The 18,199-nt window shown below is 33.8% G+C and overlaps 1 protein-coding gene across 1 annotated transcript in view; it reads right to left on the reverse strand.

Annotated features, from left to right (window-relative positions):
• Nucleotides 1–964: 964 nt before the first annotated feature.
• LOC144973957 (uncharacterized) overlaps nucleotides 965–18,199 on the reverse strand; it is a 58,738-nt gene continuing 41,503 nt past the window's right edge. The window contains exons 5-8 of the mRNA XM_078916847.1: nucleotides 16,370–16,388; nucleotides 12,782–12,815; nucleotides 11,162–11,233; nucleotides 965–9,451 (exon numbers count right to left, since the gene is read on the reverse strand). Coding sequence (XP_078772973.1) covers nucleotides 9,233–9,451; nucleotides 11,162–11,233; nucleotides 12,782–12,815; nucleotides 16,370–16,388 — 344 coding nt within the window. The 3' untranslated portion in view covers nucleotides 965–9,232. The remainder of the gene's footprint in view (nucleotides 9,452–11,161; nucleotides 11,234–12,781; nucleotides 12,816–16,369; nucleotides 16,389–18,199) is intronic.

The following is an 18,199-nucleotide window of genomic DNA, read 5'->3' on the forward strand; positions in this document are numbered from 1 at the left end:
AAAAGTTAAAAGTAGACTCCGTAGATATTCAAAAATAACTTACCTAATTAAGCTATTTTTGCAAATATATATTACGTTGATTATGAACATCGTCTAACATAAAGATAATGATAATGAAAGCACCAATACAAACAGTTTTCAAAATCCAATATTATATTATAATAGACTAAATTAAAGAGCTTGTTAACATTGAATTTATGAATAATGAATGTATCTGAGAATATCAACAACATGAAATATGCTCACTAATATTTTAAGTGTTATAACACTATTGTTATTCCGTGGCCATTTTATACTCATCAATTCGCGTTTCTTAACTCATAATTTATTGAAACTATCACTGTCACAGTAAAGATTGTTCACAATTATCTTATTAAATTTTATTTTATTAAGAACTGAATTCATCTCACTCCAGTTATATTTCGGTAGGCTTAGATAAACTTTACCTTCTAATATTAGATCGTCTTTCCTTTTATAGCCTTCCCTCGAATTAATTTCTAATTAGTGAATACTTTTCGTTCTACATTCTGTCACGTAGCCACTTATTATAAAAGCTGATAGGTCTAACATTCGACACTCACTTTCTCTCCACAATCTATGCCGGACGGCCAGTCACTCTATTCCTATATATATACTGGAAGATTTTTATCTTTTGGGACTTTGTAGATATTATATCTACACCATTAAGACGCCGGAGCTTTTAACTTTGACTGTATAATCTTCAAGGATCAAACCCAAGCCCGCTGTCAGAGGACTTCACAATAACCTCTTACCAATTGCCTGGAAGTGGAATTTTACGAGTCCAATCCTGTTATCAGAGGAATAGATCATCCAAGCCCATCAACTGCCTGGAAACGTAAACTTACGAACCTGAGATATTATCATAAGTTACGTAAAATATTCATATCTCTATTTGTAACTGCCACGATCACTGTTTATCTCTTTTAATTAAATTTCATCATTATTTTTATTTCATTGTAAACAAATCGTTAATTGTTTTTCATTTATAGTAACTAGTAAATTCTGGGGCCTCATTCTACATATATCTTTATGCATAGTCGAGTAGCTCTTTACTCACTTGAGACCATGACATTTTGGAGGGGACACATATAAAGAATTGAATTTATTTAGTTACTTATATCTATTTCATCTAACCTTAAAGTTTAAATTGTAAAACTCTTAATTGCCCCACTTGATCATATTTTAATTGAACTCCCTATTTACAGGATTAATTTTTTTTTCTTTTTCATTTCTTCATTTAAATGGAATAGCAATTTATCCATTCATTCTTTCATTCAAATTGAATAGCATTTTATTGATTCATTCCTTCATTCATTTATTCATTTATAAATTATTCATTCATTCATTCATTCATTCATCCATTCATTCGTTTATTCACTCATTTATCCAATCATTCATACATTTATTCCTCCCTTCATTCTTTCATTCATACATTATCCATTCATTCATTCATCTATTCACTCAGTTTTTCATTCATTCATTCATTCCTTGTCCACTTTGTTATTACATCACTCATTTCATTTTGTTGTTTGCCTTATTCATGAATTGTTTTCAATATGTTTACATTCCATAACGATTCATTCACCTGTCATCCAATCACTCAGTGTTGTGAACACATTTTGTAACTATTGTAAATCTTACGATATTTTATTGTTTTGTATTTCAGACATCACTGTTAAACACTCTTCAATGCCTAATTACAATTGTTGAACAACCATTGAACAAGAGAGAGGTCCCAGCCACGAACTGAGTTGGTAAATATATCCTTCATTATTCTCTTTTACATGAGTTGGGCATCACATAGTAACTATAGACATCGTGATTAGTTTTGCATAGTGATTTGTTTTAAATGCATTTTTGGCATATTACTGTTACCGAAAACCACTTATATATTATGTTCTGAAAAGTGAGTCTTTAAAAACTAAATAATAATAAAAGGAGTCTACTAGCCGTCGTGTTATATTTAGTGATAGATAACTTGGGATTATTTTGGCATCCTATTATTGTTATCACACTCTAGTATTAGCGTCATTGCGAATAATTGTACACAAACTAACGACGAGTCACACACATTGGTGATACATTTTTCGTAGTAACATAGTTTAGAGTACACGCGATTGACACATTGTTATTGACACAAGTCATAATAACTCCGCATTGTATTGACACATTGCTTTAAAAGATATAACGATAAAAGGCATCAAATTCAACATACATAATAGGTTGAAATAAGAGAGAGAGATTTCTAAAAATAGAACAGTTCATTCCAGTAAGTGTAAATAAATAAAACAGTCAGTAACAGTATCCTGTCAATATAATATATATAAAACATCGTAACTAATTTATTGCAACATGGAAGCATATAAAAGATACTTAAGTCTCGCAAAGGACTTAGAAATACCCCAGGAAAGAATATTTTCATGGTGCGAAGAGAAAGTAAAAGAAGAAAAAGAACATGAAGAAAGAATTCGTAGAGAAGAAAATGAAGAAAGAATTCGTAGAGAAGAAAATGAAGAAAGAATTCGTAGAGAAGAAAATGAAGAAAGAATTCGTAGAGAAGAAAAAGAACATGAAGAAAGAATTCGTAGAGAAGAAAAAGAACACGAAGAAAGAATACGTAGAGAAGAACGAGAAGAAAGAGTCCAAGAAAGGGAACTAAAAAGACAAATAGCTTTAGCAGAAGAAGAAACCAAAAGGACCCAAATGATGCTGGAAATTGAAAAAACAAAAACCGGTCATGAAAGAAAACATAATAATAGTGATGAATTTTTCGTGAAACTTCCACGCATGCCAACATACGATGAACGCTCAGACTGTCTAGAATCCTTCTTACACCGATTCGAAGTTCAGGCTAAAGGTTATCGTTGGCCAGAAAGCAAATGGGCCACAGCCTTGATTAACTGCTTATCTGGAGAACCGCTAAAAGTTTTCTATACCTTAACAACTGAAGATGCAGATGATTATGGTAAAATTAAAGACGCTCTACTAAAAAGATTTAGATTAACGGAAGATGGTTACCAGGAAAGGTTTCACACTGCAAAACCGGAAAGTGGAGAAGACTTTAATACATTCGTGAACCGAATTACTCAATTTCTAAATCGGTGGCTTGAGTTGGCAAACGTAAAACAAGACGACTTTGCAGGCCTTTACTATCTCACGCTGAAGAATCGAATCTATCAAGCTTGCAACCCAGATTTAGTCGCATTCTTTAAAGAGAGAAAGCCAGAAAACTTGGACAAATTAAAAATCTACGCAGAAAACTTTAACAGCGCACATCCATTGACACCCCTTAGCAGAACATTGAAGGAACCATACTACGCTGCCGCTGCTCAGAGTCCAGGTACACCTAAAGTTCAGTACTCAAATAGAACGAGCCGATCAATCACTCGGAACACGCAAGTGAAACAGGATGATCATAGTAACAAACCATGGAACAAACAGTTCAATAGAGACCATAGCCGATCCTATCAAAACAAAACAAGAAATAGCACTGACAATAATACTGAGTATAAGAAAACCAAAAACCTATAATTAAATGTCAATATTGTGGAATGAAAGGCCACACAGCAGACAAATGTTACAAAATCGTGGGATATCCAAAAGAAACTGCAAATGCATCACTCCAAACAAGTGTAAACAATCAGACACGAGTAATGTCAGGAGAAAATATAAATGTGTATTGCGTGAAAGGTATGTCACTTTTAACACAAACTCACAAATCAGGATCGCTATTTTTTGTGAAGGCAAAGCTAATGGAACTGATTGCAAAATATTGAGAGACACAGGATGCAGTACAGTAGGAATAAAAGCATCTTTGATCAATGACGAAGACAAAACTGGAAAAACGGTACAATGCATCACATTCAGTGGCACAGTCGAAACCTTTGAAACAGCTAACGTGTACATAGAAACTCCATACTATACAGGAATAGTGGAATGCTGTATACTTCCCAACCCCGTCGCTGATGTTATTGTTGGCAATATAAAAGGTCTTAAAGACAACCCAAAAGATGTAAAAGAATGGTCATTAACCCAAGAAACAGCTTGTCTAGCAGAAACAAGAAAGATGACTAAGACAACAGAGAAGCCAATGACTATTTCTCTAGAACCACAACAATTTGACAGGAACACGTTCATTGAAGAACAGAAAAAGGACCCGACTTTAACATCATATTTCAATATCGCAAACAAAGGGACGAAATCAAAAGTTGAATACATCATTGAAAAAGATATTCTGTTCAGGTTACATAGGAAAAGAAACAAAATAGCTAAACAACTGGTCACGCCGAGTGTTTACAGAAACAAAATCCTTGGAATAGCGCACGATTCAATAACTTCTGGACATCTTGGGAGCTCTTCCACATTGAAGAGAATATCCGAGAATTTCACATGGCCTGGAATTACTAAAGACGTCCGAGAATATGTGAAATCGTGTGACACATGCCAAAGAAGAGTCGCAAAAGGCAGAATACCGAGATTGCCATTAGAGACAACCCCAGTTATTGAAAAAGTTTTTCAAAAAGTTGCAATTGACATTATAGGCCCTTTAACAAAATCAGATAGAAACCATACACACATACTAACACTAGTCGATTACGCAACCAGGTGGCCAGAAGCGATAGCATTGAAATCAACTACATCGGATCACATAGCTGAAGCATTGATGACAATTTTTACTAGAATAGGCATACCAAATGAGATACTGTCGGACAATGGACCCCAATTTACATCACATATGATGCATGAAACCATGAAACTCATGGGAATCCAACACTCATTCACAACTCCCTACCACCCCCAAGCAAATGGTCTTTGTGAAAGATTTAATGGCACTCTAAAGAATATGTTAAGAAAAGTGTCAGCAGAAAAACCAGATGATTGGGACAGATACTTACCAGCAATCCTATTTGCATATAGAGAAATACCCCAAGAATCTACAGGCTACTCCCCATTTGAGTTGATGTATGGACGATCACCTCGCGGCCCGATCAATATAGTAGCCGACATTTGTAAAGGGAATGAGGAGGACAATAACGAAATTATGTTTGCTTACGAATATGTAAGAAACCTGAAAGACAGAATAGAGGATACATGTAAGCTAGCACAGGAATCCGTCACTAAAAAAGCAGAGAAATACAAGGAATACTCCGATAGAAAAAGCAAGTCAAGAAATTTGAGATTGGTGACAAAGTACTAATACTCTTACCCGATGACTCGAGTAAACTTTTAGCTACATGGAAAGGACCATTCAAAATAACAGCAGTAAAATCTAATGTTAATTACGAGATTAAAATGAACAACACAACAAAGACATTCCATGCAAATATGCTAAAAAAGTATTTTGATAGAGACACAGTGTCGCAACCTATGTTTACTAATATCGAAGCTTCAAATGCAGGATTGATCATACCGTTGGTCATGGGACACAGACACCCGAGACAGAAAAACAAACAAAAATCGCACAATTGCAACCACCTAAGACAAAAAAAAAAGAAGTACGCAAAGTACTTGAGCTCCTAAATTTTTACAGGAAATACATTTACAACTTCGCGCACATCGCGACACCGCTAACAAATCTGACAAAGAATGGGTCACCGAACAAAATTGTTTGGACAGAAGTGTGTCAGAATAGCTTTAACCAATTAAAGGCATTACTCTGTTCAGAACCAATTCTTAAATTACCCGACATGTCAAAAGAATTTGTTGTAAGAACTGACGCGTCTGATAAGGGCATCGCAGGTGTACTATTACAGGAACATGAGGGAACTCTAATGCCTTGCTTATATGCAAGCAGAAAATTATTGGACAGAGAATCACGATACTCTGTAATAGAGCGTGAAGGACTGGCCATCGTCTTTGCTTTAAAGACATTCAGCAGATATCTACTGCTAAAAGAGTTTGTGGTCGAAACGGACCATAAACCACTCACGTACATAAGAAATAACAAAATGAATAATAGTAGAGTACTAAGGTGGAGTCTATTTTTGCAAAATTACACTTTCAGTATCTCTCACATACCAGGCTGTGAAAATATTCACGCCGACCTACTTTCTCGATTAGTATAAACACGTGAGAAGGGTATAACTTAACCTCCCATGCATACTGTTAGTTACCTCGCAAACTATGCCAAATCAGAACGCACAATTTCGATAATTTTATTTGTAAACATGATGACCCAACTTAATGTAACATTGAGTATTGTTTGGATATATATACCATACCCATTCATGATTTGGGAAATCTTCTCTTTATCTATTATTGTTATGAATTTTCACTCATTTATGATTAATAATTGAAATGTCAATATTTCATTTACATTTTCATTCATTTCATTTAGTAAATTACCTTCATATCATCGACTTTAATCATGCTTCATTGCCATCATTATTGTTTATCACAATGATTTGTAATCACATTGCCGTCATGTTGTTCATCACAATGATTTGTAATCACAATCTTTCATTGTTATTGTCACCCATTCATATACCTACGTTAATATAAACATTTCCATGTCTAGTTAATAAATAATTTAATTGTAGCACAAATCATAACAATGGATTAATGCTAGAGTATCATGATAGTAAATTTACTTCCGTTTGTAAAATCTATCTTTCCCATAATGGTTAAAGAGTATATTTTAAACGTGGGTGGGGGGTGTCACAGTAAAGATTGTTCACAATTATCTTATTAAATTTTATTTTATTAAGAACTGAATTCATCTCACTCCAGTTATATTTCGGTAGGCTTAGATAAACTTTACCTTCTAATATTAGATCGTCTTTCCTTTTATAGCCTTCCCTCGAATTAATTTCTAATTAGTGAATACTTTTCGTTCTACATTCTGTCACGTAGCCACTTATTATAAAAACTGATAGGTCTAACATTCGACACTCACTTTCTCTCCACAATCTATGCCGGACGGCCAGTCACTCTATTCCTATATATATACTGGAAGATTTTTATCTTTTGGGACTTTGTAGATATTATATCTACACCATTAAGACGCCGGAGCTTTTAACTTTGACTGTATAATCTTCAAGGATCAAACCCAAGCCCGCTGTCAGAGGACTTCACAATAACCTCTTACCAATTGCCTGGAAGTGGAATTTTACGAGTCCAATCCTGTTATCAGAGGAATAGATCATCCAAGCCCATCAACTGCCTGGAAACGTAAACTTACGAACCTGAGATATTATCATAAGTTACGTAAAATATTCATATCTCTATTTGTAACTGCCACGATCACTGTTTATCTCTTTTAATTAAATTTCATCATTATTTTTATTTCATTGTAAACAAATCGTTAATTGTTTTTCATTTATAGTAACTAGTAAATTCTGGGGCCTCATTCTACATATATCTTTATGCATAGTCGAGTAGCTCTTTACTCACTTGAGACCATGACAATCACAATGAGTTATTTTCATAAAAAAACAAAAACAATAGTAATATATCGAGTTTGATTATAATATTGACATCAATAAAATATGAACAAAGTGATTTTATATAAGCAAATAGGATTCATGAATATGATTCTATAACTTCAAAGCCTATGTAATATTTTGGGCACGAGTTAATGATTAATTACATTATGGGCGTTTCTCATTGATAAACAAGTCGTTATTCTTATTGTTGGCTGAAGAAGCCATGAAAAAGTCAATTATCAAGCTGTCGAACTCTTATATTATTCAAACCTTTGAACACTAAACAAATCGCGAATGTAAGACTATTGACAAACATTCGGCTATTTATCACTGAAGAATGGTTTTGAGCCATGAAAAAGTCAATTGTCAAGCTGTGGAACTCAATATTATTGAAACATTTGATCACCAAAAAACTCGCGAGTGTAAGGGTATTGACAAACATTTGGTTATTTATGACTTTAATTTTTAAAGAGCTACCTTTCCTCACGTGAAACAATGGCTAAGGTAATTGGTATCTCGCACCAACATTGTGTACTTAAAAAATAATCGGTATTCAATTATAACGCTTTTCCTGATTTTGAAATTTTATACATATTCATGTTTTAATATAAAACTTGAGTTACCAAAAGAAACAAAAATAAAAAACAAAAAAAAAAAAAAAAAACAAACAACCAAAAACAAATTGGAAAAGAACAATACACAACAACAACAACAACAACAACAAAAACGTAATGGACAATGTACAGAAATATTAATATACTTTTCCTTTTCATTTGTAAGGATCATTTTGCCTGCAATTTCGAAAATGGCAGCTAACAATTCAATGGTGTATTATGAAAAGAAGCAGCACAGACACCTCTTAGCGTTATTCAACTGGCATCTCGTAGTTAACAATTTACCACGCGCAAAAAACTGATGACCAATTCGATCACAACAGTCTAAAAAAACGAATACAAAAATCCTTTTAATGATTAAACGCCTTCTTTAAACCTCGAAAAGCTAAATAAGATCTCAATCCATGTTCTGTCTCTGTAAATTATATTATCATTTTACCACTAATTTGCCTTTAAAGACATTTCCATCTAGGTTCTCATTCATTTTTTGTCTATATAGAGAGCAGAAACATCTAATATGTGACCCATCGTCTTAAAACGAAAAATATCGGAATAAATCATGATCCCAAAAGTGAATTTAGAATTAAAATGTTGCAAGTTAGTACCTTCTTGTCATTTCCAAAGCAAGAAATAGTATTCATTCTCCATTTTAACAGAGAGAAATTGACTCTAAATGTCACATTTGTGGTTATAAATTAAAATATCCACCACCTAGTTCATCCCGACATAACACCGCTTTCAGACGATGAGCCACAAATATCGTCAACATGCAGCGTCAAAGTAACTCATATAAGAGATTTAGGGTTAAGTTGCAAATATGTGTATACAACCAGGAATTAGCTTTCACCAGTAGCAAAAATCCACTTTCAAAACTAATAATCAAAAATAACAGCTTAAAAAAAATAAATGAATAAAAAAACAACCCCCGAACACGGAACGTTTTGGTGTCAAAATACTTCTTCAGTCAACAACACCAATAACCCAATAAAAATAAATACATTATATATATTTCCATATATGTAATTATTGTTTTCTTTGCTGTTGGCTCAAGAACATTTTTGAGTCCCGAGGCGTTCCGTGTTTGTTATTTTGTTCAATCTTTTGTGAAGCTGTTATATTCATTTTGGATTATTACTTTTTACAGTCCAAAGTTTCTAGCAGCTTAGCATCCTTTTAAAATCTAATGACTTTATCATCGATATTTCCTCCGTTACTCGTTTCAAATGGAGGTCCCGTACTGTTGGCGGACGACACGATTCCGGTTTCATCTGAGCTCTTGGTGATGGTTACCCTGTCGTTGTTTGTATAGAGGTACGGGTTGTTGTACACATTTCCATCGACCGGTTTGGCACTCGTGGATCCCATGTTTTTGTATGGACCTACATCAAGGACCTGTCATGATTATAATACGATTTTTTATTTTTTTTTGGATTGATTTTAATAGTGCTTATTATTTAAGTATAATAATACAGGCGTTTTAACTGTTAGAAATATAGCCCTTTAGCCACAAGACCCATGGAGCCGGAATTAATTCAGGCTTCTTTACCGTTCTATAAATAGCCGTATCCATTGATAGTAAAAATTAGGAAGGCACTGGTATAACATAAAGGTCTGATAAAGTATTATGAAACAATACCCGACAAAGCTAGAAAGAGAAACACACTCACATTTTTACAAGATATGTTTAAAAAAATGATCAGCACATACCATTTATCCGTCCCAAAACTAACACTATACATTTGACTGCTTCCCTCTCAGTCAAGAACTCCGGCAAGGGCCAGTACAAGGCCAAGTAATCCCATTCCAAGACAAAGAAGGAGAGCAACTTAGAAAACAGAGGGGGATAGAAGAAACGGCAAGTGGCCTCCTGCCCACCATGGGAAGTCAGAAGACTATACCCAAAGCGAGACGATAACGACTACTACTCCTACTACTCCTACTACTACTACTACTACTACTACTACTACTACTACTACTACTACAACTACTCCTACTACTAATACTAATAATAAAATTAATAATAATAATAATAATAATAATAATAATAATAATAATAATAATAATAATAATAATAATAATAACCGTATCTTATTAAGCTGTGGAGGAAGGGTATAATTTTTTTAAAAAATACAGACAGTAGAAATAACTTGCTACTCTTAAGATAATAAGCGCAGTGTATTCCCCGCCAGATCCAGCAAACCCAACAACCTAAGTACTGCTGGGTAGACAGACGTTTCAGAAAGGAAAAAAAAACAAAACAAAAACAAACTGGACTGCACTTCGGATGGATATATCGGTCTCTTAGCTTGTGAGGCGATATTGTTCTACCGCTGCGCAATCCGGACCCATCCAACCAGAGTATAGAGCAGTAAAATTAGGTGCCCCAAACGTAAACAAAGGTCTAGAAGCACATGGCAAACCACATGTTCCTGTCTTGACAGCTCACGTTCCAATGTAAATTATAGAAAAAAATAACCTTTAAAATTTGGCTGTTAGGTGGCAAAAGAAACACATATTCATAAATACTCGATCATGCATCAAATAATGTCTAGATATGGATATTTTATGGAACAAAAGGTAAAATTTATCAAAAGTTACAGTCTATCTATTTTTAGACCAGAGCAAATTATTGCGCTGGTGTGAACAAGACGAGAATTATTCGGAGCCTGGTTTTCAGAATAATTATATATTATATATATAATAATATATTATTATATATTATTATTTCTGCAACTGTTAGATTTTATGTAAACATATTTTCAATACTGAAAGTGTATTGCCTACAACTCAAACTACAAAATTGGGAGACCTATATTGTGCGTAAATTATTCCGGTCCCTAACGAAAATCACTAGCAACTTGTTATTGTTTACGTTTGGGGCACCTAATTTTACTGCTCTATAATATATAATATACTTTTTGACTTAAAAAATAGTCTCGTACCTCATTATCGACTATCGATTGGACTGCACTTGGGCTGGAAATATCGGTCTCTTAGCTTTGTGAGGCGATTTTGTTCTACAGCTGCGCAATCCAGACCCATCTAAAATATAAATAAACTTTTCGACTTTAAAAAAAAGTTTCCTAAAAACGTAAACATTACCTCATTATCGACTATCGTTGTTTCAATTCTAAACTCCTCTTCATTCTCGTCACCAAGCTCAATCGTGTAGTCCTGGGTCGAATAAAAGAAAAAAGAAAACAAAGGTAAAGTATGTCTTTGTGAGAGATATGATTAATCGAGTCAAAACTTATCCTAATATTATAATTTGTGTGATGTAAAATGATTATTTAAATGGGAGCGACCTGTTGATGTTATGCGTTTAGGAAAAATAATCGCAACATCCGCATGCCGGATATAGCGTACCAGCACACAAAACTATGTCATTGTGTACTCTTAAAACGTTTATAGTCCGATTGATAGAATTTAGTGAGAACTAATAATTAAAATTACTATCTAATAACAATAACGAAGAGCTGAGTGGCGTCAATTTCGTTCCTTCCATAGCGGGAACGGAGTTGATGTTACTCAGCCTTTGTTATTATTTTTAGACAGCCAGTTAGTGATCGATATCCACCAAATTCAATCAGACTATGATCGTTAAAGGTTTCACACAGTTTTATATTGTCGTATGTTTAATTTAGCTGGCGGATGTTGTGGGTATTTTACCTAAACGCATTGCATCAATATTCCGATTTTCGTCTGACCGAGTTAAAAATCACATGATTTATTCATGTCCATCGGTTGGATATTTCTTAATAAAGTAAACACTGTGCTTATTTAATAAAAGTTGTTGTAAACATACACATGGGTCAAGCTGAACAAAACGACCTATTGAGATGTCGGATACTTCGAAAACTGAACACTTTTTTATTATGTAGGTGTTTTCAGCACATTTACGACGTGTACCTATCAGTTGAGTTTGATAACCCAAATAGTTATGGGCTCATTTTGAGCTTTTATATAGCTTCAATATCCACTAAAAGTGCTCAAAGCTCTTTACAAGGGGTCCCTGGCCAACAGCAACACTAAACATGTAGAACGAGACGTGACGCCTGTTAGGCGATATTATTACCATTTTTTCGAACAGAGACAACGCTGTTAACGGCCAGGTACTCATTTTACACCTGAGTACGGTGAGAGAATATGAGTAAAGAGCCTTTGCCAAGGACTCAACTATACGCCGAGGGGGGCTCGAACCCAGGACCGGGGCGGGAGGGGAGTAACAATGCCAAGAACAATAGTCACGTGACACCACACATTCTACTTTTCCGGTTCCAAACTCATTGGAAATGTTTATGTAACCAGTCCTTCGAAGGACAAATAATGAATAGGTTACATATTATTGAATCATAAGGTAGCCTAACTATTGTAGTAGCAGGATGTATAGACAGATTCTTAAGATTACGGTAAAAGAGGGAGGATGGTTGATCTTTATTTAGCATATATGTAGACTAGAAAATAAGATGACATCACTGTGAAACCAGAAGATCAACTACACAAGGTATGTTTCCAGTCCTCTGGAAGAGTGGTTTTACACTTCCAATGAGATTGGAACCAGTTTTTTAAAATCACACTTTTGTTCCCTACTGCAAATTCATTGGCATTTTCCATTAGCATATTATACAAAATATTATTATATTCACATAATAAAGCCCATTCAAGCCTTTTATTTAAATCACGCACGGTTAATTAAAAAAAAAAACCCTCTTATCAACTAACCTTTTCTTCGTAGATCTTTTGTGTGTTCTGGTTCCTGTGTGTTGGATAAAAACAAGATAATTATAAAAACATGTATCTACATTTAAATGTTTAACGAGATATGAGTTTTGATTATTATTGTTGTCATCATATTACTTATAATTCATCGTAACTCCGAACAAGCTGGTGCTACTGGTACTACCAGACGTCAACAACGACCACAACACCAACAAAAACAAGAACAAGAAAAGAGCAACAAGCACGACAAATACAACAGGACAAGGAAATGTCACGACAATAAAATCATCATGATCATCATCATCACTATCATCATCATCATCATTATCATCATCATCGTCGTCGTCATCATCATCATCATCATCATCATCATCATCATCATCATCATCATCATCATCATCATCATCATCATCATCATCATCATCATCATCATCATCATCACCATTATCACCATCGTCATCATCATCATCATCATCACCATTATCATCATCGTCATCATTATCATCACCACCATCACCATCATCATTAGAAGCAAAGGAGGGATATTCCTTAAAATTACATAAATTATGGAAATGGTTAACGATAATTAGCATAATGAAAAATCAATGTAGTGTAGCCGTATATAATCAGAGCTCTATGCACCGACCGTCCTAGATAACACTTTTATAAAGAAATGATGTTTCAAACTGTATTTGGCTTGGATACCAAAGACCAGATTAAACAGATATCAAACTCCAGATCAGTGACATGCAAAAACTGGTTTTCCCATGATATGATATCAAGTTTATGTGCTGGTTTCTAAAAATTCAAGCGGGCTTACGAGACTTCAATTCTAAAATAAATAAATAATTGAATAAATAAATATATGAGTAAAAAATGGGTAATAGATAAATAAATGACTATTTATCGCGCCTGTTTGATGATTCACCATGTTCTATGCGCTTAACAATGTTTCATTTGTTTCCTCAGCAGACCATACTGAACCTTACTTTCAGTTCAGACAGTACCAGTCGCCTGGTGGTAGTCCTTTTCGTACGAAAACGTTTAAAATTATGTCACTGCTAACAGCCGGGTACTCATTCACAATTGGATCAAGTGTGTTAAAAGCCACCGAGCCTCATGTGCATCCTGCCTGCTCTTATAACCGTAAAGTATCTTCTTCTTCTTCTTTCACTATATTCCACATTTTGCAGGGTTGTCATAAAAAATGCCACATCTCCATACATCTTGGTTCATAACATCATCCTTCTTAAGGCCCAGTTCTTTCATATCGTCCTTTACCCTGTCTACCCATCTAGTCTTTGGGCGTCCCCTTTTCCTCTTTCCAGCTAATTGTATATCCAATACTTTCCTTCCTACGTATTCCCTCTCTCGTCTCTTAACATGTCCGAACCATTTCAATATATCTTCTCTCATCTTTATTGATACATTCTTCACTTCAGTCAACCTTCGAACTGGTTCATTTCTCGCTTTATATTTCCTTGTCCAGCCAAGTGACCTCTCAACATCCTCATCTCTGCCACCTCAACGTCTTTATCTTGTTTCTTTGCTGTCACTAGTCCAAACGACATTGCTGGTCTTACAACAGATGTATGTGCCCATCAGCTTTCCCCCATTTATACACATATTTTTAACTGGTCCCTCCAATGCGTTTCGATCCCTGAAATTTGGAAAACTTCAAAAATTATTCCTGTTCCAAAAAAAGAAAAACTTGAAACTATGAACGATCTCAGACCTGTTGCGCTGACTTCAATAGTCATGAAATCTTTAGAAAAACTTGTTCTTGTTAAAATTAGGAATCAGTTTATGCCATTGAGTGATAGTCATCAATTTGCTTACAAACCAGGACGTGGCGTAGAGGATGCCATTTTGCTGTTTACAAACAACATCTACAGGCATCTAGATCACGCTAGGAGCTATTGCAGATTGCTTTTTGCAGATTTTTCTTCAGCGTTCAATACAATGCAACCTCAGTTGGTTGTTCAAAAATTGACTAGTCTGAATTTAAACAAGTATATAATTGCTTGGGTGCTCGAATTTCTTACGGAGAGAGCACAATATGTTCAATTAGGACAAAACAAATCTTCCTGTATAACTACAAATACTGGTGCTCCTCAAGGTTGTGTATTGTCCCCTGTATTATTCACAATATACACGAATGACTGTATAAGTCAAAACCTGAGTGTACCTTTAATAAAGTTTGCAGATGACACCGCTCTTCAAGGCCTCATAACAAATGGCAACGAAGTGGCTTATAGGCAAGAAATTGATAGATTTGTGTCTTAGTGTGATGCCCACCACCTAGAGCTTAACATAAGCAAGACAAAGGAGCTAGTGATTGACTTTAGGAGAGTGAAGGAACCGATAGAACCGTTAAAATTAAAGGACCAATTCGTCCAGCGAGTTCCTCACTACAAATACCTTGGTGTAACGATTGATGACAGGCTCAAGTGGGATGAACACTTGAAAATAATTAGGCATAAGATGTGCAGACGTACATATTTTTTATCAAAACTCTCTCAGTTTAGAATAGATAAAACCCTCTGCACATTATTTTATAGAGCAGTAATCGAAAGTGTTTTGTCATTTTGTATAACAGCTTGGGGAGGCAATTGCTTCGCAGTGGAAAGGAACAAAATAAATTCAAATATTAAAAAATCCATTAAACGCTATATAAATGATGTTGACGATGTAGATCTTTTATACGAGAAATTTTGTATAACTAAAATAACTAAAATATTAAATGACCAGTATCATCCACTAAGACCATCAATTATTATGTCAGAAAGAAGTGGTCGCCCTTTCTCTATTTCAACGAAAACAGAGAGACACCGAAAATCTTTTCTGCCGTCCAGTATTAGGCTTTATAACAACAAGCAATAATCATTTTATATAATTATTTCTCATTTTTACTTTTTTTAAATATAAATATTAATTTATTAATTTATTTGTTTTTCAATCTTTTCAATTTTCAATTTATAGTGACAGTTTTAACTATTTTACAGTGTTGATATTATTCATATTATAAAGCGCAGCTCTGGTTATAGAGCTGCTCCTTTTTTTATTTTTTTATTTTATTTTTTTTTTATTTTTTTTATTTTTTTTAAAATTTATTTATTTATTTATTTTTTTTTATATATACATCCCATTTCCATTGTATTTTTATTGTGTAAATTAAAACACGTCTGTACAAAAAATTTCCTTTTTGGGATGCAATAAAGTATTATTATTATTATTATTATTATTATTATTATTATTATTATATATTTCCCTTCAGCCTTGCGGATATTCGTTTCTCACACATAACTCCAGTTACCTTCCTCCAATCAATTATTCCAGCCTGCCTGTATCCTCTTCTTAACCTCAATCTCATTGCCCCCATCTCCTTGTACTATTGTTCCTAAGTATTTGAATTGGTTTGTCTCTGGCGCATCCTCTTCTCCCATCATTATTGGTGGTCCTGCTCTCTGCTGTCCGATGCACAAATACTCTTGTCTTCTATCTTCTTACCCTTAATCCCCTCATTTTGTAACCGTAAAGTATCATTATGAAAATAGTTTTCACAGTTGATACGTCTAATTATTTACTCACCATCCTTCCACAAGAGTTTCTGCAAATATAAAAAGTAAAGGAAATAAGAATGAAATAGTAAAAACTTACAATTTCCATTATCATTATATATTTATATATATCCATCCATACCTACATATAAACACACATATGTACCTATATATTTAACTATGTTGGTTGATTGTGACACTGCATATACCCATGCGAGAATAAAAAATGTGATTATGCCACTTTATTATTTTAAAAAAAAACATATCATGTAAGTCAATTCATTTTCAGAATTAAAAATACTGAAAAAACAAACAAACAAACAAACAAAAAACAACAAAAAAAAAAAAAAAACAACAACAAAAAAAAAAAAAAAAAGACAAACAAACAAACAAAAGAAAAAAAACCAAACAAACAATAAAACCTATAGCCTGACCCAGGGTGAAAAAGGCAATGATGATGATGATCGCCTTAAAGCGATATCATGCCAGGGTGTGAACTCGAACCCAATAGGAGATTTTAAGGTTGAGATGACCAGAAATGTGATGTTATAGTTTTTTGTCACTTAGGACCATTCAAGGATGTGACAAAAGGTCATTTTGTGACGTTCACCACAAAATACTCCCAATTGCTGCTGTGCGTTTATCGAAAAAACTCATAACATCCGCCAGCCGGATAAAACGTACCAGACACAAAACATTGTGTAACAAACGTTTATAGTCTGATTAATATAATTTAGTGAGAACTAATCATACAAATGGATGACTAAAAACAAAAACAAAGAGTTGAGTGGCGTCAATTTCGTTCTATCTATACTAAGTCATGGAAGAAAATAAAGAAAAAAAATCGCTTTCAACAGTTTTTCTGGGTAAAATAAGGACAAATAAATCAAAAACTGACAATGTAGCATGGCATCATAATTATAGTAGTTATAGCTTTTTTTAAAGTGTATAAAAAGTGTGGATATTCTGTCCAAACTTCTTGGAACCTTTATTTTAAAAAATAAATTCAAATTATTTAACTGTGAGTCACATATTATGTATCCTATCGAACGAAGTCTCTGAAAAGTTAATAATAAAAAAAGTAACTAAAGGGAAAAGAAAGCACAGAAGACACCGTAATTTAATTTCATTGGTTTTTGTAAAGTTATATTATATTTGATAGTTGACAATTATGAAGCCATTTTGAATGACTTTAAAAAATTAAGCCAGAAAACTTTTACGTCAAATATCATTTATAATTAAAATGATCATCAACGTCTAAAAAAACATTTTAAACCTCATTTGTGACTACAAAGCTCCTAGAAGCTTTTTCTGGCCAAAACATATAAATCAACGGACAAAAATAAATATAACAGCTTCAAAAAAGAACACATTTCCCAACACGGGCCTTATCGGGCTTAAATTCCTTCTTCAGGCAATAACAAAAAACAGAAAAGTCCCATCACTTTTAATTCAGGCAAATGGCAGGAAAGATGCCGTATTCCTGGATTTCAAAGTGATGTATTTACATTTCTACTGTTTTTATTATAGTATTCCTGGATTCAAAGTGATGGATTCACGTTTTTACTGTTTTTCTTATAGGATTCCTGGATTCAAAGTGACGTATATCTATTTACATTTTTACTGTTTTTGTTATTGGCTGAAAAAGGGTTCTGAGTTCGAAACTTTCAGTGTTTGATATTTTGCTATTTTCGTTTGTTTTATGACAAGTTGATGGTAATTTAAATCTTGGGATATTTGAAGTAAAATGTTTATTTAAGTCATTACTACTTGTTTTAGTTTTCAGCTCTTTCGACTTTTGATTAATTAATCAAATAGCGTGAATGGATACACGATAGTGTATATATATATATATATATAT

Source organism: Berghia stephanieae, chromosome 5 (genome assembly GCF_034508935.2).
Source record: "Berghia stephanieae isolate SIO BIC M18660-M18661 chromosome 5, UCSD_Bste_1.3, whole genome shotgun sequence".
In the NCBI taxonomy this organism is placed as follows: domain Eukaryota; kingdom Metazoa; phylum Mollusca; class Gastropoda; order Nudibranchia; family Aeolidiidae; genus Berghia; species Berghia stephanieae.